Here is a 26,874-nt window from a genome sequence, read left to right as displayed (position 1 = left end):
AGTGATTTGAATTAATCGCTTACTACACAGTCTACATCTTAACATCTCACAACCATGAATACACGCATAATTTCCGCTACCAAATTTATAATACTTTATGGCACTTCAAAACTACACTATTTTATTACATTTACATTCTTTATATTTACAAACATGTACATGCTACCAAACTCTAAATTTATATTGAAATTTATGTATATATTGGTAACCATTTAGTATAATTACAAAAACATTGCAAGCGCATGTAAATGTAGTGTAAACATGTGAAGTATTGAATGACACACTTTTTGGCGTTAAGTGAAAGTGAATGCATTCATTGCCAACTTACAAAATCTATAATAAAAAAATACTAAACATTGGTTGGTATTATGTGAGTAAATTTTGAATGTGATGATACAATATAAAAATTATGTTTGGAATTATTGGTAATATTATATATGTATCTAAAAATCCGGTCACTGTCATAAAAATAAATTTCCTGTTAAAGAAAAATAACCCATTTTGAAGAAAATATAAATAATAATAATAACCCAACGATTACCCTCCTCCCGCCAACCGACGCTAGGGGCGCAATCCGCATACGTGCGGAATTAGCCGAGTCAGAAAAGGCAAGAGAGTTTTTTAAGTGTTGAGATCTAAAACTGCCCAGCTACAGAAACAAAAATTTCAACAGCCAAGATTTAAAGTTACAATATAATAAATTGTTACATTTTCATTTATTAAGAGAAAACAATAAAGTATTTTTAATTTTGAAAAGTGAGTCAGATAAGTCAAATGTGCATATACGGCGGAATGGCACGTTTAGTTCAAAATTTGATCTACAGGATTTTAGCAGTAAAGGTCTAAACTGCCTCGAAAGGCGAACCGGGATATTAAATATAATTTCAATCAGGAGAAAAGAACTGCAAACTGTTCCATTCAAAATTTTCACCAAGAATATTATGCCAAGCATTTCCCTACGACTAGAAAGTGTAGGTAGATTAATAAGTTTTAAACGACTAGTGTATGGAGGTGGACTTACTCTAGAATCCCATCGGAAATGCGCTAAGGCGAAAAGTAAAAATTGTTTTTGAACAGACTCTAACTTGTCAGAATGGATCTGGTAGCTAGGGTTCCATACAACCGAGCCATATTCCAATATAGGTCTAACCAAAGTTGTATAAAGTGTTTTAGTAATATACGGATCTCTAAATTCTTTAGACCAACGTTTAACAAAACTGAGGACAGCTTTTGCTTTCAAGACCATGGTATCAATATGAAGACTAAAATTAAGCTTAGGGTCCATATTAACTCCCAAATCAACATAGTTAAAAACTCGTATGGTGTTTTATTACATAAGAAGAGTGGTGCACAGATCTACGGGAAAAGCACATCATCTTACATTTATTGAGATTTAATGGCAAATCATTTCTATCACACCATGCAACCAAATTGTTTAAGTCAGACAGCAACAGACACCTTTTTTCAGTTGAAGTGTATGATTTTAAAAGCTTTACGTCGTCAGCGTATAATAAAATTTTTGAGAATTCTATTACTGAAGAGATATCGTTAATAAACAACAAGAACAGAATCGGGCCAAGATGGCTACCTTACGGAAGACCTGAAGAAACATTAATTGTATCTGAAGGTGTATCCTCAAATATCACTCGTTATGTTCTATTATAAAGATAGGAAGATAAGCTTTGACGAAATCTTGGCTGAAAGCCCAGCAAATCAAATTTATATATGAGAATCGAGAGATTTACTTTATCGAAAGCTTTGCTAAAGTCTGTGTATATAACATCCGTATGCTTATGTTCCCTAAAACCCAATGGTATATGCTTTACAAATTCAAGCAAGTTTGTTATAGTCGAATTCCCTTTACGAAATCCATGCTGAGATGAGGAAATTAACGGAGAAATCGAAAAGGTTATATGGTCAGTGATGATAGCTTCAAAAAGTTTAGGTATAACTGATAGTTTTGCGATACCTCTATAGTTTTCAATGTTGGATCTAAATCCACTTTTATGCAAAGGAATTATAAATGACTGTTGCCATATTGAAGGAAATATACCGTGTTTAAGAGAGGAATTAAATATCCTTGTCAAAGGCAAGTAAATATATTTGGCACCATTTTTTAGGAAGCATGAGGATATCATGTCTGGGCCATAACTAAAATATGGTTTTAACTTATTTAAATTAAAAAGGACGTCTTCTTCAGAAATAATTGGAGCGTTAATTAAAGTATTCGAACACAGCACGTGGTAATAAGAAACAGTTTTGGAAGAATTATTACAGTAGTTTGACTTGAAAAATTCTGCAAACATATTGGATATAATATCATTTTCACTTGAAATGATAGATTTGTATTTCATCGCGGACGGAAATTTGGAAATCCTGCGTTTGGAGTTGACGAAATCATAAAACGATTTTGGATTACTTACAACATTCTTTTTTACTTTATTTAAGTAATTATTATAACATATTTTGTGTAGGTCAAAATATTGTCGACGCAATACAGAATATTTAGAATAGTCGACAAGTGAACCAGTTTTTTTAATATATTTAAAGGCTCGAGTTTTTCTGTTTTTCAATTTATATATATTTTTCAATATATATTTCGAAAACCACGGACTTATACTTTTACTTTTTTTAACAATTACTATTGGAACATACTTTTCAAATAATTTGGTAATAATGTTATTAAAATCAGAGACACTAAATTCACCATTATAATTAGGCCATGTCATTGTAGAAAGTTCTGTATTTAACTTTTTAGAATTAGCTTTTGCTAAGCACGAAGCTTGATGATTATTATCCCTTACATTGCCTGAGATTTCGACAGATATTTCCAAAGCAGGATGATATGAGTCCTCTGGTAGAACAAGAGGATTACTCTGAATAACGGAACACTTTGAAGAGGTATCAACGTATACTAAATCTAAGCATTTACCAAACTTATTCGGAATCAAATTAATTTGGTTCAGACCCAACTCGGACATTTTTTCGAAAAACTCATTAAAACATGACCGATTGCAAATCGGCACGATATAGTCATCGAAAGGTTTCCACGATGCACACGGTAAATTGAAATCACCTAATACAATTATTGAATCTGCATTATTTGCCATCGAGGTAGCACTATTTATTAAAGAAGCATGCTGCATGTATACAGATAAGTCCGAATGGGGTGGTATATAAGATAGGGTTAAATAAATAAAGCAACTATTAACGTATACTCTAATACGTTTAAATTCAAATGAGTCGGTCCCTGGAACAAGAACATTTTCAGATGGGATAGAGGAATGCACGGCAAATAGAACACCTCCACCGATTCTGTTCAGTCGATCACATCTAAAAATTTGAAATTCGCTGTTTAAAATCTCATTATCAAAAATGTGAGGTTTTAACCAAGTTTCTGTAAATCCAATTATATGGAAATTAAAATTGGAACTGTTCAAATACAAGTCAGCTAATTTTGTATTAAGACCTCTAACATTTTGATAATAAATGCTTAGCGAATTTCTACCAATCAGTTTTTTATATCGGTGGTTGCTTTTGGTAATTTAACAATGTTTTCCTCAGTTTGACTTCTAAGTTTAGGTTTAAATTCGCGTGTTTCTAGAGATACGTCTATTTTAAACGACGATATACTTCTATCATAATTCAAGTAAAATTTACGGATATTGATATCATCGATTTTTAAACGAGACATTTTCGTAAGATTTAATGTCCTCGACCAAGGTATCTTTGGCAAGTCTCGAAATAAATATAGACTTTTTAGGTGGAATAACTATCAAATTATTAACTGATGCTACTAAGTTATTAGGGGGGCCTCTGGAATTGTGAGACACTTATTACTATTAGATAGATATTGGGGAATTGAGCTCTTTGGAAGTTGACGGCTTATCACCTTGAGGTCAAGGAGAAGAGAGATTTATTAGGTCATTGGGAGAAGACGTTCTTTTCTGTACAGAAGAACTAAGTGTTACTTCATCGAAAGCACGTTTACGCTTAGGAGCAGGTTTAGAGGATTCGTGAGAATCATTCAGGCACTTAAAAGATTTGAACAATTTTTCATAGTGCCTAAATTTTTCAGTGAGGGTTACAAGATCTCGACGGATTTCGTTAAAGCCATTGCATGTCGCCCTATAAACTTTAAATAGATCGATTTCAATAGATCTACAATTTAAACAGGACCAACGCAATCTCTAACAGTCGAGAATAGAATCTAAGATTTTACCTGTCAGTCCAGCACATTAAATATGGGAAAGCCGTCCAGTCCAGCACATTTATTATGGGTAAACGTAGCGATCTGACTCGTCTTTAATGTTACAATTGGGGAAGTTACAAGACATAATAAACAACAAGAATGAAGATCAAATAAAAGAGTAAGTAGAAAAAAATTTAATAGATATATAATAAATTAGTGTGTTGATAAAATATTAATAATAATAAATTCAATTAAGAACGCAAAAATAATAGCAATTTTTTTATCAAAGTTTAAAACCAAGACAGTTTTAAAAAGCAATATAGCGAGCAGTTTTAGAAGCACTGTAACAAATAATAAGCTAAACGCAACACAGCTGTGAATAAAGAAGTAAATGAGATAAATAAAGAGAGAAAATAGAATAAAATAAAACAAAATGAAACAAAAAGCTGACTCGGCACCAAAAATTCAAAAGTTTAAACTTTTTTATACTGCACAAAACTTAAGGGCATTTAATACTTATCTTGCAACTCAGAGTTAAATTACTAAAAATTGTATCAAATCAGTAAAAAAATCAATTAAAATTGAAGAATTTTGTAAAATAAAAACACAAAAGTTCACAGCCAAAAAATTACAGCTTAAGAGCTTGAAGTGTTGCCACTTTATCGACATAACATCAGTCATACAAATTACCTTGAACGATGTCTTTCTTTCACAATGACGGACGATAATCATTAGAAAAACTTGATGTATATCCGAGACACACTACTGGTTACAACCTAGCCACATGTTTCTACAGAGTATAATAGTTTTGTTCACCTAACGGTAGTATGTAACACCTAAAACTAATCGAGATAGTTATAGGGTTATATACATACATATATATTTAAATTTTTAACAAAACCGTTATATGGGGACTGGGCGGGTTTATATTCCGAAGGAAGAGCCTTAAATATTGGTTTTGAAAGCTAAAGATTTTCTTTTCTTTGTTAAACGTTCGCCTAAAGCTTTAGAGATCCGTATGTTACTAAAACTCTTTTTATAAGTTTGGTTAGGCCTATATTGGAATATCGTTCTGTGGTACGAAACCCTAGTTACCAGATAGAGCATGTTAAAATCAAATTTTAATTTCGCCTTAAGGCATTTCCGATGGGATTCTAGGTTAAGTCTAACTCTATACGCTAGTCGTTTAAAACTGATAATTCTACCTACACTTACTAGTCGTAAGGAAATGCTTGGCATAATAATCTTAATAAAAAATCCTGAATGGAACAGTTTGCATTTCTTTTCTCTTGTCTGAAATTGAATTTAATATTCCGGTTCGCTTTTCGGCGAAGTTTTGAACTGAACAAACCATTCCGCCGCATATGTCATGATTTTAGTTCTCATTCCTGCACATTTTATTTGTGTGACTCACTTTCTAAAATTAAAAAGACGTTTTTTTTACTAAATTAAATCATAGCTGTTGAAATTTTTGTTTTTATAGCTGAGTAGTTTTAGATCTCTTGTCTTTCATGGCTCGGCTAACTCCGCACTCATTGGTTTGCGGTTATTATTATGTATATATTTATAAAATTGCTTGAAAATATGTCCGGCTTTCCACCTGACAAAATGTGTGATTCTTTAATAAAATTAAATGAACAAGTTTTCTTAAAACTGTGTGGACATATGAATGGAATTGGTCTAGACTTTGGTCCAAACCTTATATCCCTAATATAATGAATTGTGATCCTCAGGTTGATGTTATCACACCAACTCATTATATTAAATTTAACTTCTGCCGTTCAGTTTATATCACATACATCTCATTTAAAGAAGATTGACGTGAAGTATAATATAATAATAAAACTAAATGAGTCTTTGACCTATAAAAAACTTAATGGAATATCAAATTTGATTGTAATCCATTTACGATAATGAATGGTGAATTGTTTCGCAATACCCTGAAATTCGCTGAATTCTTGGCCCTAAAATTAAATTATATGCCATTTCTCATTCATGGCTAAACATATTTAATGTATACTGCTTCGTGATTGGTGAGTAAATGTGCTCGCATAAAGTCTGGTCAACGGTTGTTAAAGTTTGTCAGACCTTATGAGTTCCAAATCTTTCGTACTGTAAGAGAGGTGTTAAGGCTACTAAAAGAAAAAGAAGTGATAACATTTTTATATGATATGTTTCATCTTCTTCTAACTTTCAACGTATAAATGGTATTACTCACTCTTCTGTAACACCCATTGAATAAAAACTGACCGACTTTGCAGAAATCGCTGTCACCTTTGCTCACATATCGTTTTTAATATACCGACGATAAATTTACCCCGAAAATCGTCAAAGAAAAGCTGAAAATACTTTCCATGTTGTACACATAATATAATACGTCTTTCCACAGCAGTACTTCACTTGGAAAATAAAATCACTTCAACAGCTAGAACCGAAGCACTAAGATAACTTCATTTCGTATTCGGTGTTCTCTTTGTGAGTAAATTCATTGATATATATTCTGATAATAAATTAAGCTTTAAGTGTCATGAGCACTTAACTTAAAAAAATTCCATTAGATAGGCTAAACAAAAATTCTTTAGCAATATATATACTTTATAAGTTATTTTCAATAACATCATAAGTCTACTCTCCGTCCCCACCTATGTTATGGACAAATTTACGTTTGAATATCCCAGCCAATACCAAAGCATAATCGGATAGGATCATAAATGAAGAAGTGTCGATAAAAAAATAAGCCCAATGAAGCGATATTCCAACAAAATATTTTATTAGTTGTAAAAACTATATTAGGTTATTTATACTGAACTAAGACAATTAACTGCGTTTGCAGTTACCATTTCAACCTTGCCCTTTAATTGTAACATCTCAGTACCTATGGCTTACTTTGTTTGTGAATATTTTTTCAAGCATAATTTAGTTTAATTTAAATCAGTTCAGACCTTCCCCATGCTCTAATATTTATAAAATGATACCTATTATGATCGAAACAGATGTCGGTCTAGCCGCAATAACCCTAATTTAATGATTACCACCCCTCCGGTTGACTTTTCTAAATATTGAATTTTGTTAATTTTGGTTTTGTATACCATGTATTATTTACAATTTCAAGAAAATATCAATATTATATTAACACGAAACATTTTTATACTCTCAAAATTATCAAAATTACAAGACGAGTTGAATTCTGAGTGTCTGTCGTCCGTGCAAGCGATAATTTAAGTCAAAATTAAGATGTCTTCATGAAACTTGGTATAAGCCATTGCCACACAATGCAGTTACTTATAAAGTGTTAAAAGCTGAGCTCGACATTAAGATACAAAACTTTAGTTTGGCACAGGGGGTCGAATTAGAGAGAGGCATCTTGGAGCTAAACATTGCTAAAAAGCCAGCTCGTCCTAATAGGCTTAATGTACATATCTCACAAGTGTCTACAGTTATATTAACCACACTTACTAAGAACACATCTCTGTAGAACCTCTTCATACACTGTGAATCAGATGATAACCAAGTGCACTCACTCATATATTCGTTATATTGAAAACTACTAGGAGTGCGATATCTCACTAAGTAAACATATCATAGACATTAAATTTTACACCCAAGATGGTACGGACGGGCTTCATACGAGCCAGTGCCAAAATTGGACAATGAGCACTTGTAACGCTCACCGTTTGAATTTATAGCTTATATATTTGTATATTAGTAAGATGGCTTATTAAAATTAAGTGAACGTATAATATTGGATATACTAAAGCTTAATTCCGAAAATATGTGCAATCGGTCCACGCACTAAACCAACACCCATAATCTACATATATAATATATCATAATTTTCGGTATTCTATCAGACTTTATGATGAATATATCGGTCAGTGTGTGAGTTAGCCTAAAATCACTTGGAAATCGAGTACACTTGAGTAATGACAAAACTTAATGCAATCAGTCCTGGTTTTCTCCTAGCGGTGAAATTGGCCTAGATCTTGTTCTAAACCTTGTATTTCTAATATAATGACTTTCGATTATTTTGTTGGCCTTTCCCTCATAGGTTACCCAAATAAACTAAATTTATTCTCTTTCATTGAATTTGCGTCACATTTATTACTTTTAAGTTATCCAAATGTATAATAAGTGGGTCTACGACCCATAATAAATAAAACATAAGTTAATAAGATACGAAAATTGATTGTAATCCTTTCACGTTGCATCGAATAACGAATGTTAAATTCTTACGCAAGTTTTATCGTTTACCGAAAAGTATTTTCCCACCTTTGATCCTTGCAAATTGCGAAAGTATAAAATGTTCGGTTACACCCGAATATTGCCCTTCCTTAAACCTTAAAATAGTTACAAGAATTTGAGTTTTGTAAATTGCAACATTATAAAATGTTTGGTTGCATCCGAACTTAGCTAAGGTATGTAAGTTTGAAATTAAGATTTTAGATATTATTTTACTATAACCTAGTTTACTATAGTAGATTTTTTTTTATATACAGGTATAACTGCAATATCTAAATAATTTTATATCATTTTCCAGTGTTGGAAGCCGAAACAAAGCACAAATCCGAAGCTACCGAATATGAATCTTCTGAATTTGTTGATCCTTATTTATGTTCTTTAAGTCCAGCGCTGAAATTAATCGCAAGAGCAGAACTGCACGAAGATGATAATATACGCCACCAAGCCCTACATCAGTTTCGTGAATGGATATCGAAGCACCCGCGAATCAAAAAGTGTCGTACAGATTCCCTTTTCTTACTACGATTTTTAAGAACAAAAAAGTTCTCTGTTTCGGAAGCATGTGAAATGCTTGAACGGTATTTAACTATACGTCAATTATTCCCACAATGGTTTTCAAATCTAGATATTTTGGATCCAAATATCAACGAAATTTTCAATAACGGGTACCTAGTACCCCTGCCACAGAGGGATGATAAGGGCAGACAAATAATACTATCGGTGGCAAAAAATTTTGATCCATATAAATACACTTCTGCTCAGATGGCGCGTGTGCACTCATTGATATGTGAAGGTTTATTAGATGATGAACCGTCACAAGTGGCTGGCTATGTATATGTTAACGATGAAAGTGGGATAAATATGGGTTTTGCAAGTCTTTGGTCTCTTTCAGATTTAAGAAATATGGTTAAATGTATACAAGTAAGTAAATGTTAATTAACTAAGTATGAAATTTCATTGAGTTCTATTTATAGAACTCTACTCCAATGCGTCATAAAGCAACACATTTTGTTAATATACCACATTTTGCGAACCGTATTATCGAATTAGGAGTATCATTACTTAGCGAAAAACTAAAAAACCGTATAACTGTAAGTTCTAATGTATATTGATGTGTAATTCGCACTAATTATATTTCTTTAAAGATACACAAATCGGTGGATGCATTGAAAGAGAGAGTTAAACCTGAAATCCTTCCAAAAGAATATGGGGGTAGCATTCCTATGGCAGATATTATAAAGGACTTTAAATTGAAACTTCTTCAAAAACGAGCTTCTATATTAGCCCTTGATGAAATGTGCATTGAATTAACTAAAGACTGTAACAGCCCATCAATAAAGATTATTAGCGACATTGATGGTGGAGTTATAGGAAGTTTCCGAAAGCTGGAGGTTGATTGAACAATAGAGTCCTCAATGATGTTAATTAAAGACCACAAACATATTTGGTATAATGTTTTTTTTAAAAAGTTATATTTTTTATTTTAAAAAGTCGTTATTGTAAATACAATACAATCATTGTCTTGTTGTTATGTTAATGTTGTGCATAACTTGAGAATTGCATATGTGCTAATATATTTTAATTTTTAAATTTAATATTATACCCTAATAGAGGATATTAAATTAACCACAAAGCTTGTAACACCCAGAACGAAACATCGGAGACCCTATAAAATATGTGTTTATGTATATAAGTGATCAGTGTGACGAGCTGAACCGATTTAGCTATGTCCGTTTGTCTGTCTGTACAAGGTGCGTTCCAAAGTAAACAGTAAAAAAGTAACAAAGTAAACTCTAGTGGCGCCATCTATATGTCGACTAGTGCGTTAGAATATGATATCCTTTATCGACTTCCAGTAAAAATTTCATGACATATCATCTATTGGAAGTGAAGCTATTGCGTTTTAAGTGTCAGTATGTTTTTTGTCATCGGTGCAAAAATGAACTTCGAACAAAGAGCCAACATTAAATTTTGTTTTAAAATTGGTAAAACTTTTACCGAAACGTTTCAATTAATGAAACAAGTTTCTGGCGATGATTGCCTATCCCGTAGAAGAGTGCACGAGTGGTTTCAACGTTTTCAAAGTGGTCGTGAGGACATAAATGACGATGAACATGTGGGCCAACCAAAATCCGTGATCACCAAAAACTCCATCGAAACTGTGCGTGAATTTATAAAAAATCAGCTGAAATCATCATTGAAATTCATGGAATGAACATCTCCAAAACAGCGATTTATCGCATTTTGACCGAACATTTGGCCTTACAAAAGGTGTGTGCACGGTTTGTTCCGCACAAATTGACTGACGACCAAAAATTGCTCAGAATTCAACATTCGAAGGTTTGATGAAGAGGCAAAAAAAACTCGAACTTCCTTTAAAAGATTGTGACTGGTGACGAAACGTAGTGTTTACAATATGATCCCAAAACGAAACGCCAGAGTGCTGAATGGAAGCGCCGGACGAGCCAAAACCCAAAAAATCGCGCCTGGAGAAGTCAAAAGTGAAGACAATGCGTATTGTTTTTATGATTCCAAAGGTATTGTCCACAAAGAATTTGTTCCATCCAGCCAAAACGTTAATGCGGTATTCTACCTTGGAGTTTTGAAGCGTTTGGTGCGAGGTATTCGACATGTTCAGCCCGAATATCGCGAGAGATGGAAGTTAACGTTTGTGCACGATAGTGCGCCATCTCATCGATCGACGCTTGTGGCCGATTATTTGACCAAAAATCACATTTTAACAATCAACCACTCCCCGTATTCACCTGATATGGCACCGTGCGGCTTCTACCTTTTCGGACAAATGCGTTTGCCGATGAAAGGAAAGCGTTATGCAGACGACATACAAACTGACCGATCAAAATCAAGTTCTTGTATGGAAACTTTTGTATTTCTTAAGGATAGTTTAGCTTCAGCCAATCTTCAAACATGTTAAATTATCTGTTTGTAATACTTTTCTACACCATTTTATTTGTTTCATTGCGTGTGTATTGCCAATATAAGTAGTTACCATACATACATATGTGTTTCTTGGTTAAGCTGAAAATGTATAATATATAAAATACGTAAAAAGTGCACTGCTTTCTAGTTTGTAAATTTTGATTATACATTTTATAATGAGCTTTCAATTCGTTTATTTCGGGTATACTCGTATTCCTACTTTTTAAAATGCTACAAAAGAATGTATGCATTAACTCTTTGTTTGAAACTGTGTTGGCGTGCATATGGTAATAAAAATCGCACAGCTTCAAAAGCTCGAAAACAAAAACATGGGTGCGTGCAGTGCCCCTTTCTATTGCAATTTCCTGTACCAAGTTTCAGGTTTATATTCTAATTTAGTGCGTAATTATGGCATTTTAAAATTTTTCGAATAATGGCATATTGTGGGCGTAATTTATGTATACGCTCGCCAGTGGTCGAAATTCGACCAATAAAAAATGCACTTTATTAACGATATTAATAGTGATAAAATTTTGTGAAGAATTTGAACAAAATCTGAAGAAAGTTGTAGAAAACAATTCACAAAAATAAATTTCAAAAAAATTCGAATTTATAATTCATATTAATTACATTTCGTGTTCTCTGTACTCTCCCTGTAAGTTATTTACGGTAAGGCATGATGAAATAGACGTATGTGTGCGCATCGACGACACTACACTTTCAAAAAAAAAAATAACTGAATGAATGACTGATTAGGAATAAATATCGCCCAACATACAAATTATGTTCACAATTTTGTTTACAAATTGAAAGTAAATAAAAAAAAATCGCCAATAATAAAGGAAGTAATGGGATATCGTCAAAACACACGAAAAAACTATCTCTCAAATTAAAGTGCTGTTGATGTCGATTCAACGAACTAATTAACATTGGAAAAAAATGGTAAAAAGTTGAATTATCAAACAACGCACTTAAAATTTAACTAAAAATTTCAAAATCACGAAAATAAAATACACGTTGTCAATTCAACTTTGTTGAAAGTTGGAAAAAGCCAACCGCATGGAAAGAAAACGGAAAAAAATTCATTCATTTCTTATTTCGTTGTTGTAGTTGATATTGTCGGTTCAACCACTACATAAATTAACCTTGGAGAAAATTTTTTCGAAAACTTAACTATTATGCAATGCCCTTGGAATTGATTTAAAAATTTCTAACTCATCAAAATAAAACGAATGATATCAAAGGTTATTTCTACTTCAATGTTTTTTTCACAAACAATACTTGAAATTTAATTGTAACAGAATTCATTCGACATCAATTCGTGTTGCAACACGAGAATTCAAACACAATTAAAAGTGGAAAAAAATCGCAACCATAAATCCGCCGTAAACGATACACAATTATCCGATATAAGTATGTATTTGCAACTTATAGAGAACAGCGACGAAATATACTTCTGTATACTACTGTACTAATTTACGCACTTCTGCACGTCTTCTCCTTTCCAACGGTATTAATATTACCCATATATGTCAACGGCAACATAGTCAAAAAGGCAACACAAACTTTTTTGTTAGGATAATTATATACTTGTATAGATTATAAGTCGTAGACTCACTTAGTTTCATTACTACTTTAATAGTAAGATCAACTTATAAAAGTTTTGTGGGCGTGGCAATGGGCCGATTACGTCCATCTGCAATACCGATTTCCTTTGTCATTAATCATTTAAATGTATGTAACCCTATATTTATTTCGATTAGTTTTAGGTGATACAAACAACCGTTAGGTGAACAAAACTATTATACTCAGTAGCAACAGGTTGCGAGAGTATAAAAAAGGTTGCATGTTCAGAAATTGAAGCCTCCTCTAGCCTCACTTACCAAATAAATTGATTTTTAACTTTTGCGTTAACTTCGTGAAGATATTTTGAAAAAATTAAGTGAACCTTTTTCTACACCACAATATGATTTGCTTCAAAATGGATAACATCTTTTAAGGCGTTAAATATTTCAAATATATTTATTTCTTTTTCGATTAGTTAGAATTAAATTACATTATATCCTTTTCTGGATGTTTCAAACAACAGTTGGGTGTAACATATTGCGAGATTCCGAATATGGTAAAAATTGGACTAATAATATACATATGTCAATTTGTTAGATTTCAGAAATCTTAACAACATCAAGCAAATATAAAATTTTGCATACACTATAGTTGGCGCCGGAAATGAAACTGGAATCCGTCCATTCTTTTTTTTCGGAAATCGTTATGTTAGGATTAGGGGAAATATTGACCCGATTTTACATGTTTGATACAAGGGCGCATTATTATTGGAAAGAAGTTGATCAGTGAATTATAATATTACAGTCCTCAGACCAAAGATAATTTCAGTTAAAAAGAGGCGTGAGATGGCATAGACGCTGGTTCAGCGATAAATACTAAGCCTAGAGCAAAACCAAGAAAGGAGGGGATGAAAGGGAAAGCGATCAACATAGCAGCAGTCAAAGTCCATTGAAGACTTAATTGCAAGTTCAACCGGCCAAAGAAAGAGGAGGAAAAGCTGGCTTGGGCTGCGGGAAAATTAACGAAGGCCGAGCATACTATGCGACGCGGCCGCAATTCGCATCCATGCATCTTTTCTAATTAAAATAAATAAAAAAAATAGTTAAAAGCTAAATGTTGCCTAAAAACAATTTACCCCTGAATTCACGCCTAGATAACGGTGTAGGTCAGCAGATCCAATGTACGAAGGAGCATTAACTAAAGTCCTTAGTGCCTTACTTTGAAAGCGCTGAATGCAGGGCTTTGACTTGAGCAACCCCATAGTTGGCCTCCATAGGCCTAAACTGGCTGTAGAATTTGATTCTTGATGGACTTGATTGTATATTAACAACTTGTTTTGGACTGAAAAACTATATCTCCTGCCAACTAGGTTGTAAAGTTTAGCAAATTTCATATCAACCTTAATCCTTTTTTTAACATGGTCTTTCCGGCGAAGCTTAGCATCTAAGGTGATACCTAGGTACTTTGAATTCTTATGATGTGATATTTTTTCAATGTTAAGTCGACGTGATTTGATTTGAAGTCGTTCAATTTAATGCGCCCGTTAGATGCCCATTTGGTAATTGCATTGACTGTTGTCTGCACTCGTCGAGTAGATACTAAGGTTGTTTCTCCAGCTGCTAACAATGCTGTGTCATCCGCAAATGCCGCTGTTACATAACTTGGGTCTACTGGGATGTCACTGGTAATAAGCAAATAAAGCATTGGATCCAACACGCTTCCCTGAGGAACACCCCCGTCTATCGGATGCAAGTTAGAGTAGGATACACTTGCTTAATGCGGCAGTATCTATCTTTTAAGTAGGAAGCAGTTATTTCGAAATATTGTTTGGGTAACATGTATTTTAATTTGAGCAGCAGACCCGATGTCCAACTTTGTCAAAAGCTTAAGACACGTCCAAGAAGACCGCCGAACAAACATTCTTTATATCAATTGTATTTTCAACGAAACTAACAATTCGGTGCACCTGATCAATTGCTTAATGGTGTTCAGGAAAGCCAAATTGATGTGCTGGTATGAAATGTTTACGATCGATAATTGGTTTGGGCCTATTTATGAGAACATTTTGAAATATTTTGGATAAAGCTGGCAACATCGATATTGGCCTATACGCGGCTTAGGTATCATTATGACTTCAGATACTTTACTTATAAAAGTTTTGTGGGCGTGGCAATAGGCCGATTACGTCCATCTGCAATACCGATTTTCTTTGTCATTAATCATTTAAATGTATGTAACCCTATATTTATTTCGATTAGTTTTAGGTGATACAAACAACCGTTAGGTGAACAAAACTATTATACTCAGTAGCAACAGGTTGCGAGAGTATAAAAAAGGTTGCATGTTCAGAAATTGAAGCCTCCTCTAGCCTCACTTACCAAATAAATTGATTTTTAACTTTTGCGTTAACTTCGTGAAGATATTTTGAAAAAATTAAGTGAACCTTTTTCTACACCACAATATGATTTGCTTCAAAATGGATAACATCTTTTAAGGCGGTAAATATTTCAAATATATTTATTTCTTTTTCGATTAGTTAGAATTAAATTACATTATATCCTTTTCTGGATGTTTCAAACAACAGTTGGGTGTAACATATTGCGAGATTCCGAATATGGTAAAAATTGGACTAATAATATACATATGTCAATTTGTTAGATTTCAGAAATCTTAACAACATCAAGCAAACATAAAATTTTGCATACACTATAGTTGGCGCCGGAAATGAAACTGGAATCCGTCCATTCTTTTTTTTCGGAAATCGTTATGTTAGGATTAGGGGAAATATTGACCCGATTTTACATGTTTGATACAAGGGCGCATTATTATTGGAAAGAAGTTGATCAGTGAATTATAATATTACAGTCCTCAGACCAAAGATAATTTCAGTTAAAAACAGGCGTGAGATGGCATAGACGCTGGTTCAGCGATAAATACTAAGCCTAGAGCAAAACCAAGAAAGGAGGGGATGAAAGGGAAAGCGATCAACATAGCAGCAGTCAAAGTCCATTGAAGACTTAATTGCAAGTTCAACCGGCCAAAGAAAGAGGAGGAAAAGCTGGCTTGGGCTGCGGGAAAATTAACGAAGGCCGAGCATACTATGCGACGCGGCCGCAATTCGCATCCATGCATCTTTTCTAATTAAAATAAATAAAAAAAATAGGTAAAAGCTAAATGTTGCCTAAAAACAATTTACCCCTGAATTCACGCCTAGATAACGGTGTAGGTCAGCAGATCCAATGTACGAAGGAGCATTAACTAAAGTCATTAGTGCCTTACTTTGAAAGCGCTGAATGCAGGGCTTTGACTTGAGCAACCCCATAGTTGGCCTCCATAGGCCTAAACTGGCTGTAGAATTTGATTCTTGATGGACTTGATTGTATATTAACAACTTGTTTTGGACTGAAAAACTATATCTCCTGCCAACTAGGTTGTAAAGTTAAGCAAATTTCATATCAACCTTAATCCTTTTTTTAACATGGTCTTTCCGGCGAAGCTTAGCATCTAAGGTGATACCTAGGTACTTTGAATTCTTATGATGTGATATTTTTTCAATGTTAAGTCGACGTGATTTGATTTGAAGTCGTTCAATTTAATGCGCCCGTTAGATGCCCATTTGGTAATTGCATTGACTGCTGTCTGCACTCGTCGAGTAGATACTAAGGTTATTTCTCCAGCTGCTAACAATGCTGTGTCATCCGCAAATGCCGCTGTTACATAACTTGGGTCTACTGGGATGTCACTGGTAATAAGCAAATAAAGCATTGGATCCAACACGCTTCCCTGAGGAACACCCCCGTCTATCGGATGCAAGTTAGAGTTGGATACACTTGTTTAATGCGGCAGTATCTATCTTTTAAGTAGGAAGCAGTTATTTCGAAATATTGTTTGGGTAACATGTATTTTAATTTGAGCAGCAGACCCGATGTCCAACTTTGTCAAAAGCTTAAGACACGTCCAAGAAGACCGCCGAACAAACATTCTTTATATCAATTGTATTTTCAACGAAACTCACAATTCGGTGCACCTGATCAATTGCTTAATGGTGTTCAGGAAAGCCAAATTGATGTGCTGGTATGAAATGTTTACGATCGATAATTGGTTTGGGCCTATTTATGAGAACATTTTGAAATATTTTGGATAAAGCTGGCAACATCGATATTGGCCTATACGCGGCTTAGGCATCATTATGACTTCAGATACTTTCCGAAGCGATGGGAATTGGCATAATGCACAGTGTATAATGTTTACGAGTTTCTTTATATAATTCTTTAGTAAATTGAGTAATATTTCTCCGGTTATTAAATCGAACCCAGGTGATTTTTTGAGCCTTGTGGTCCCGATAAGGTTTTTAACTTCTTTACTAGTAACTGGAGAATTGCTGACGTGTAGATCCAACCAACTATTTCCACAGCTTATCTCATATCCATCGTTGGCCGTAAAAGAGGTTCTCAAATTATTTGCAAATACGGCAGCTTTATGTTCATTAGTTTTGGCCCATGAAGTTTCAGTTAGTTTTATTAGTGCGACATGTTTTATTTGTTTATTCATATTTTTTGCAGCTTTCCAGAGAGAATACTTAGTGGATTTATAAGCTGTAAGTTTTGCAACATAAGTTCTAAATGAATAATTTTTAAACTGTTAAATTTGTGGCCTTAGTTGAGTTGTACATCTATTAAACTCAGTTTTGAGAGCAGATGACCTAGTTTGCTGCCATCTCCGTTGAAGTTTGTGTTTTTTATGGATACATTCTAAAATATATTTTGAGTATTTGTTTCACTTATATTCACACGAGTATTTGGTGTGCTCTTCCACGCGGCATTTTGAATTATATTTGTGAAATATTCAGCTTCACAGTCCATGTGTGCTTAAGCTTTAAGTCGACATTATTCAGTGTACTCTTAAATTTATACCAATTAGTATGTTTATTACAAAACGTAGGCTTGCCGGGTTAGTAAGACGGGTGAATGGTCAGAGCTAAGGTTTGAGCTATCTTTAATACTTAAGTTGATTTTCGGTAGTTTAATGAGTAGCTTTGAGAAGTTCTCGGCCTTTGGTTGTAGTTAAACGAGATCACCAATAAGTGTGCTTTGCGTTAAAATCGCCACCCATGATGTACCTTCCGACATATTTTTTTAATAAATTCATATGCGTATCTATTTTTATATTATGTCTAGGCGGACTATACAAAGCAGTAAGAAACAATGGGTGTTTGTGCACTTTAACTGAAATTGTTGTAGCTTGATTTTCTACCGTTCTAAACGGATCTTCCTCGGAGTGTTCAATATTGCTTTTGATTAATATCGCACTCTCCCCTCGTGCTTAGTGATTATTTGCTTAACAAATTTATCGGGAAGCACATAACTTTCCCACTCTATTCAAATTTTAAAAATAAAAGTTTCCGTTGAACTTAGTATTTTGACCATTTCGGTTAAACCACAAGTTTATTTAAAATTATAACAACAATGTTTATGCAAAGTAACAATTCCTCGAAACGACTTTCGGATGATGGCGATCAAAATCAGGAGGTATCGGTGTCCAACAGTTGTCAACGAACAGTTGCGCGTAAGATCCCTACCTTGTCGAATCAGGTGTATATGCGAATGATGATGTGACGTTCAGGCCCGTAGACGAAAACGAATGAAATGGTATGTTGTGTTGTCCTGTGTGGTGTCATCTGGTGTGGGGTGAAATTCCTTGAGTGTTCACAGGTGTGGTGTGTTTCACTAGGGTGTGTCAGTTTTTCCCGAGTAGAGTGGTGCACTTGAAGGAGGGAGTTTAAACTCATTTAAACACTTAGTTTGCTGGGTGTGGAGTGAGATATAATTCATAGTTTTTAAATTTTTAAAATGAATGGTTCGTAAAATGCGTTTCGGACAACAGACATATATCAATATTTCTGTCGTGTAGAATAACTTTTAATTCATTTTTACTTTTGGAAAAACCATTAGCATTCCCTTGCATGTAAGTAGATGTTAGGGTCGACATCGTACGCAATACCGGTCCTCATACATTGATCTTACACAGCGGTAGACAAGCCAATCTTGCTTTGTGGTGCTAGTGGCTAAGATATAAGTTAACACAAAAATATTTATTTCAACATAGCAATATTCATTTCAACAATGCAATTAATTGCAAAATTATTAAAGTTCAACAACATAAAGAGATTTGCTAAAACAAACATCCGCTCCAACTCTCGAAATCGATAGCTATTAACAAAGCATAAAATATTAATTCTTCTGACCATTAAATATAAAAAAATATCCACTTCAACTCTCAGAATCTATCGATATTAGCAACGCATAAGCTGCAAGTGCTGCTGACCATTGAATATCCGCTAAACTTTGCCGCCAATAATTCCGACGACGCTGCCGTTGACCCACAGCTAGCTAAGGGTATTTTAGGAAACATTTTTAATTTTATTATCTTATACGTCGATAGCCAAGCGGCAATTAGGGCAATAATCTCACTTCGTATTACGTAAAAAAAAACTTCGAAGTAGAGAGGCAGTAGATGTAGTGGCTACCGGAAGACAGCTGTGCAGGTTCCGTATCATAAGGGCATTCCGGGAAACGAAATAGCTGATCAGATTATCAAAAGTGTCATACGTCTGGCTACCGAAATGGTACAGGAAATGGCCTTAGGGACATCGCCAAGGTCATATCCTTGGAAGATCCTGGACCAATTTATTTTGTTGAGGGAACTATGAATGGCGAGCAGTACATCAATTTACTTCAACGTGTTTTTGTACCGTATTTGGCAACATTGAACCCTCCAGCATCCCAATACACTCTTATGCACGATGGGGCATCCTGCCACGCCTCCCGACGTACGACTGATTTCCTTCACAACTGCGATATTGATATATTACCTTGGGCGGGCAATTCACCCGACCTAAACCCCATCGAAAACTATTGGGCGTTCCTTAAATCGAAGGTGTATTCACGAAGAAATCCTACAGTAGCCGCACTCAAAGATAACATTAAGGATGTGTGGCTAAAAGACCCGGATTTAAAAATAATGATAAAGAATTGTTTAACTAGTATGCCTCAAAGAGTGAAGGCAGTTATTAAAAATAAAGCTTTGTCAACCAAATACTAAAAAAATTAAAGTTTTATTCAATTTTATGAAAATAGAATATTTCAAATAAATATTCTACAAAAAATTGCATTCACATATCGTAATAATTTTTGGTTTATTTGGCTCTGAACGCAAAATTATATGAATCATTTTCCATGTTTCTAATGGGTTGGCGTGGTACTGTAAAAGGGCCCCGAAGAAACACATTTACTTTTTACTTACATGGTACATTTTACTTGCTTTGTAACCGGCTTTTATAAAGCCCGTTTGTACCATCTGAGGGGTGAAACCTAATGTTTCTGATATTTATTGAGTTAACGCATTTTTAGTATTTTTCAATATAACAGTTATATAAGGAGTGGTCGGTATTATAATTCGATTTCCCGCACCTTTACTTTGTCGATGGAGGTGATAAAAAGATTTGTCTTGAACAAATTTGCTTTATAAAGCATAGTGGTTGGGAAGAAATGTACATAAAACTTGTTATTGGGCGAAGCCACGCCTTCTCTCTCAAAAGTTTTCAATCCACATATGTCCATCCCTCTTGAGATTCTTTGTACCAAATTACATTTTTGTCTCTTATTGCGGAGCTTAGTTAAGGCACTTTCTAGGTTTTCGATGAATGGCATTTTGTGTATGTGGCAAAGATCCAATTCCGCCCATATGCAATATCAGCCTTCTCATGGTGGCAAGAAACATGTGTTACAAGTATTAACAAGATATCTCAATCGGTATAGTCTTTCATCAAATAGTGCCTTAACCTAATATATGAATATTCATTATTCCGGTTGACTTTATGGTGTATATACAAGTACGAGTATTTAAGCTATGTCTGTGAAATTAAGTTAACGTATAATCTTGGGTATATTACACTCTGATGGCGAAAAGGGAGAAAATTTGTTCATTAATTACCCTAGCCCTTATAAAACACATATAGAAATTTGTTTTATTCTAGTGGACTTTTTGTGAATATATAGGTCAAATTGTGAGTTACCGTAGTAAAATTTAGGGGAAGTATGTTCTAACAAATTTTGCGTTACCTTAATAATATTGCGTGGAAACACATTCTCTAACGTATTTTAGTTTAATGTCAGATGCAAATGCAATCAATTCAGGTCTTCTCCCAGCTCCGCTGTGTCCGATGTGTCTGCTTATTTGTTTGAATTTATTTCAACAGAAGATGTCTCAATAAAACTAAACGAGAATATTTTGATTGTCTCACTGGCTGATAAAAAGTATGGATATCACTACGCTCTTACCCCCAGCATATAACACAATCATTTGTGTTATTTAAGTTGATTTGAGCATTTGTATGTAATATCTTGGACATAAAATGTAGTAATGAAACTAAGTGAGTATATGACTTATGACGTAAGAAACCAAATAAGATTGTAATTTATTGACGATTTCGGCGAATAATGAATGTTGAATTGAATTGCCACATTTTTAATTCAAAATTTTGCCAAACCCTGAAAATATTTTTCCACATTTCATCATAGCAAATTGCCTGAGTAAGAAATGTTATGGTTACGCCCGAACTAAGCACTTCCTTACTTCTTTAGATTTAAATCTCAACGTTGCCTGTCATGTAAGTTTTTAACATTGTGTGCCCATATATGTTAGGGAGATTTTTAGTGCACTAATTTCACTTTATATACATTAATTGCGCCATAATTGAATTAGACAACTACTTGCAAAGAATCTTGTAATATGAATGTGTCCACACAAAAATATGTTTATACTCTTGCACCATGTAGCAAAAAGTATACTTGTAATAGCTAATTTACTGAAAAGATTAGAATTTCGTCGCAAATTATGTATTAACTTCGAACTCCACTTGACCTTAAAATACCTAGGTAAGTATAAGATCAATCAATTCATATTTATGAAATTTAGAAGGCCCATACATAAGATATTTTGAAAATCGGTTCGATTAGTTCTTATGTTCTGTTGCAACCAGACATAGATCTTTCTTACTTTTCTTAAATATTGCATATAAGGAGATACAAATATTATTCTTTTGACAAACGATATTGAAAATGGGGGTTAGGAGGTTATTAGTTTTAAACTTGTCACTATTTCTAATTTTTTCGTTTAATAAAGTTTTAAAATTTTCCAATGGTTTAACAGACCAAATGAGTCGTGAGAGATACGAGTTTAGTGACAAATTTTCAATGACTCAACACAACAACTCTTGCAAATTAAGCGCGTGTGAAGTTTTGAATTACTTATCTACACAATTTGTAAAGGTAAAAACTTTCATTGACAGTGATTTTGAAAGATGGTTAAAAGTTAGTTCCGCGGATGCTTTAAATTCACCCATAAATCTTGAAATGGTAAATCGAGTACGCCAGATTGAAAACAGGTTAAGATCAATAGAACAACCAGTCTGGCGTCTAGTTTCAGCAAGTCAAAGAGAGTGGAACCGATGCACTTCAGGAGTATGTCGCTGTTCTCCCGAAACTAAAAGCTTTACATGCTGGAATGCAAATTTTATATCTTTACCTGTTTCACAAGTAATACCAATGAATATGGAATCAATGTAAGTATATTTATAGAAGACTAACGAAACAAATATGTGGCAACGTATATTGGTAAAATATGTATATATTTAAGAGTGTCACGACAAGGTAGGATATTGGATTACGGATAATTTTCAAATATTATGCAGGGAATATGTATAGAGTACAATTTAACGTTTGTATTTGATTAAAATATTCATTTTTGTTCCGCTGACACAGTTCAAATATATTAAAAAATTAAATTTACAAATAAGAAATGCCTACATTCAGGTGTAACCAAACGTTTTATATTCTCTGAATTTTCAAAAATCCATGTCGAAGACATATTTACCGGCGTTGACAAAAATACTTATATACATACAATAAACAAAAATGAAAGGCTAAGGCTTTATACTCTCGCAATTTGCAAGAATCAAAACCGGGAAAACACTTTCACGTAATGATATAAACTCAACTTAAGGGCACTATATTTAATATAATAGGTATACCATAATTAAATTAAACAAACGCGAAAACATTCGTCGTAAACGCCCGGAATTGTGGGCCAACAATTCATGGATTTTTCATGACGATAATGCCCCATCTCACTGAGCTATAGTTGTGAATAATTTTAAGACCAAAAACTCGTTCAATACCATTGATCGACCACCGTATTCTTTGGATTTGGCCCCATGCGACTTTTGTTCCAAACTCCAGTTACCGCAAAGGAAACTGAAGGCGATCCCAGATGGCGCCTACAAGACATATTTTGATGATTGGAAAAAGAGGTGGCATATGTGTATCGCTTCAGAAGGAGCATATTTTCAAGGCAACCAAATAAATATTGATGAAGATTAAAAATTTTTCTGTTTATTTACAATTTCCGGAAACTTTCTGGTCTTAATGTATATATGGTCTCCGACGTTCCCTTCTGGGTGTTACAAACTTCGTGGGAAGCTTAATATACCTTGTTAAGGGTATAAAAATGATAGTCATTGCATTTAGTATGTGGGAGCTTGAGTAATTCGTGGACCGATGTTACACATTTTCGGTATTAACCATAAGATAGTGCATTATTATGCGTTCACTAAATTTTGAAGAAAGAAAATCTCTTACATACTGACCAATATACTTGTGTATGTATGTTATAAAATGAACCGAAAGTTTAAGAATTTTGTGTCTGGTATGTGGTAGCTATGGTTTGTATTGACCCATTTTTATTCATTTTAGGCACAAAAATACACTGTAAAAAGATATGCTCTCTATATTTCGCGACTCCCTACATTTTCTCGACCTCAGATCATCCGTAACAATTTACGGATGCTTGTCATTTTATTTTTGTTTCAGTGATCGGAAATTTCTTTCTCTTTTATCATTTTCAAAGGCTTCTGCACTAGTCTAATAATAGTCTGTAGCAACATGTTGCGAACTCAACATAAACTATTTGAAAAAACCGTAAAAAATCGAAATTATATTAGCGATATGAGGTTTAGGCCAATGTCTATTTTTTTATATTTAACACTAAATGCCATAAGTTTTAAGAAATCTACGTATATTTATTGAAATATGATACCTTCTTATATATAACGTTTTTTTTTTGAGGTATAGAACTTGAAGTAGGCATAACTGTTCAAGATGGCGGCCGATTTAACAGCTGTCAAGTGATTTATTCTCAATTTAGTTTGGCAATTAATCATGAATGGACTCTCGCCTGAATAACGCGGAATACGTATCGCGCACTACGTTCATTTTATCCTATGATGCGATGAAGCGCACTTCTGGTTGAATGGCTACGTCAACAAACAAAACTGCCGCATTTGGAGTGAAGCTAATCCTCAAGTGTATGTCAAAACACCGCTACATCCAGAAAAACTGACTGTTTGGTGCACTTTATGGGCTGGTGGAATCATCGGTCCGTACTTCTTCAAAAACGATGATGGCCAGAACATTACTGTCAATATTGTTCGGTATGGAGCCATGATTACTAACTTTTTTATTCCTGAATTGAACAACTATGATGTCCAGGAGCTGTGGTTTCAACAAGACGGCTCAACATGTCACACAGCTCGTGCCACAATAGATAAATTGAAAGACACGTTTGGTGACTGCCTAATTTAACGTTTTGGACCTGTAAATTGGCCTCCAAGATCTGGTGATTTAACACCGCTAGACTACTTTCTGTGGGGTTATGTAAAGTCATTGGTCTATGCGCATAAGCCACAAACGCTTAACCATTTGGAAGACAACATTCGCCGTGTTATTGCCGAAATACGGCCACAAATGTTGGAAAAAGTCATCGAAAATTGGACGTCCAGATTGGACTACATCCGAGCCAGCCGTGGCGGTCATAGGCTAAAAATCATATTTAAAATGTAATGCCTCAAGATTATCTTGCGGATAAATAAAATTCATGTCAATCGAATAATCCATCGTTGTTTTATTGCAATTTAAAGTTCTATACCTCTAAAAAAACACCCTTTATATATTGCGTAGGTTCTTTTCCAGTTTTATAATCAAATTGATGAGAGAACTCTTCTACAAATGCAAGCTATTGGGTCCTATTTATTAGTCCAAATCCAAGCAATTGCTCAGATTTTGAGCATTTGCTAAATTTTATATGATACAAAACTTATTTGAGCAAATGCTATATTCGAGCATTATACTCCCGCTAGTGGTTGAAAACGAAGCTCGAGAGAGAAAGCATTACAAATTAAGAAAAGTTGAAGGCGATAGAAATTTTAAACAATTATATTGGATTACCTGCCAAAATGTAGATTTTTTGGCAGAACAGTTTTTGCCTGCACATTCGGAAATATGCATTGGTGCTCTTACAAATATACAAAAAATTAAGTCCTTTTTATGCTACAAAGCCGATCCATGCTTTCAGATAAACATATTTCTTCATATTCATACATACCAGTATATTAATATAAGAATTTATATTAGGTGGTGTATACGAAGATCTTAGGGTTCATCAAACTAACGAATTGGTATGTGTGCCAAAAAATAGCCGGAAAAGCGTTGGAATGGGTAGTTTTATAGAATTCTCCTCATTTTCTGTTAGTATTAACCTCCATAAGACAGTTGTTAAAATTTTATGACATTCTACTTATTAGTTTGCGAGTTATTGACGCTACTTTTGTTATTTTAAATACAATGGATGATAACCAATTTCACGTTTAAATTTTACACTGCTTCTTGATATGAAAAAATACCGTTCAAACGAAACAATGGCTCGAAAATGTTATGGGAATCCGCACCATCAGAAACCACAATAAAACGTTGGTTTGCTGACTTCAAACATGGTTGTAGAGCCACCAATGATGCAAAACACAGTGGGCGTCCAAATGAGGCTGTAATACCAGAAAACATAAAAAAAAAAACCATAAAATCATTTTGAATGATCGGAAAGTAAAGTTCCGTGTTAAAGCTGAAATCGTAAAGATTTCAAAAAACCGTGTTGGTTTTACACTGCATAAGCATTTGTCCATGAGAAAGCTTTGTTCATAGTGGCTGCCGCGTTTGCTGAGTGTTGATCAAAAACAGCCACGTGTTAATGATCTACGTCGATATGTAACAATGGATGAACCCTGGATCCATCTGAGTGGACAGCAGCTGGTGCACTTTGTCCAAAGCGCCCGAAAGTAGAACTATCAGCTGGAAAGGTTATGGACTCGGTGTTTTGGGAGTAGCAAACACGCACCGTGTCACAAGTTTATCAAAGCAATGACAAATATGTATGAATTGCACTTTGTATTACTGCCGCATCCACCTTATTCTCCAGCGACCTCAAGAAAATGCTCGCCGGTAAGAAATTTCGCTAGAATGAAGAGGTCATCACTGAAACTGAGGCCTATTTTGAGGCAAAATTCAAATCGTTCTACAAAAGTGGTATTGAAATGTTAGAGCGGCGCTGAAATGATTGTGTTGCTCTTGATGGAGATTATATTGATGAATAAAGCCAATTTTGAACAAAAAACATCGTGGTTTCTTTGTTAAGCCCGGGACTTTACAGTCCATTTATATGTATATATAATAATTACCTGTCACGTTTAATCCGGGGTAAGCTGAACCGATTTTCATAAAATATTGCACACTGTGTCCAGTTTGATCGAACTTAAAAAATAGGATAATAAATAAATAACTAAAGAATGGCTAAGTTCGGGTGTAACCGAACATTTATACTCTTGCAATTTGAAGGATCAAAGCCTGGGAGAAGGTGTTGGCAAAATATCCTATTAAAAATGCAGCGAAAGAGTTCAACTTCGTGAATGACATATGAGGTTTAGACCAAGATATAGACCAAATACATTCATATTCAGCTCTAAACCACACATTTTAACCAACCTGAATTGT

The 26,874-nt window shown here is 34.2% G+C and overlaps 1 protein-coding gene and 1 long non-coding RNA gene across 4 annotated transcripts in view; one reads left to right on the top strand and one right to left on the bottom strand.

Moving 5' to 3' along the window:
• The window catches only part of LOC106620616 (peroxidasin), an 82,820-nt gene extending 72,827 nt beyond the window's left edge, over positions 1–9,993 (top strand). For 2 of the 3 annotated variants that reach the window (XM_070111900.1, XM_014239163.3), the window contains 3 exons: positions 8,730–9,352; positions 9,406–9,522; positions 9,577–9,993. In XM_070111900.1, the coding sequence (XP_069968001.1) occupies positions 8,730–9,352; positions 9,406–9,522; positions 9,577–9,831 (995 nt within the window). In that variant the 3' untranslated portion in view covers positions 9,832–9,993. Of the gene's footprint in view, positions 1–4,351; positions 4,371–8,729; positions 9,353–9,405; positions 9,523–9,576 lie in introns of those variants that run through there. The other variant, XM_070111901.1, reaches the window with a different exon arrangement.
• The window catches only part of LOC138857878 (uncharacterized), a 51,542-nt gene that overhangs the window by 18,495 nt on the left and 6,173 nt on the right, over positions 1–26,874 (bottom strand). The gene's annotated exons all lie outside the window — the stretch shown is intronic.

Source organism: Bactrocera oleae, chromosome 6 (genome assembly GCF_042242935.1).
Source record: "Bactrocera oleae isolate idBacOlea1 chromosome 6, idBacOlea1, whole genome shotgun sequence".
NCBI lineage: Eukaryota > Metazoa > Arthropoda > Insecta > Diptera > Tephritidae > Bactrocera > Bactrocera oleae.
This window is presented reverse-complemented; position numbering and strand designations above follow the sequence as displayed.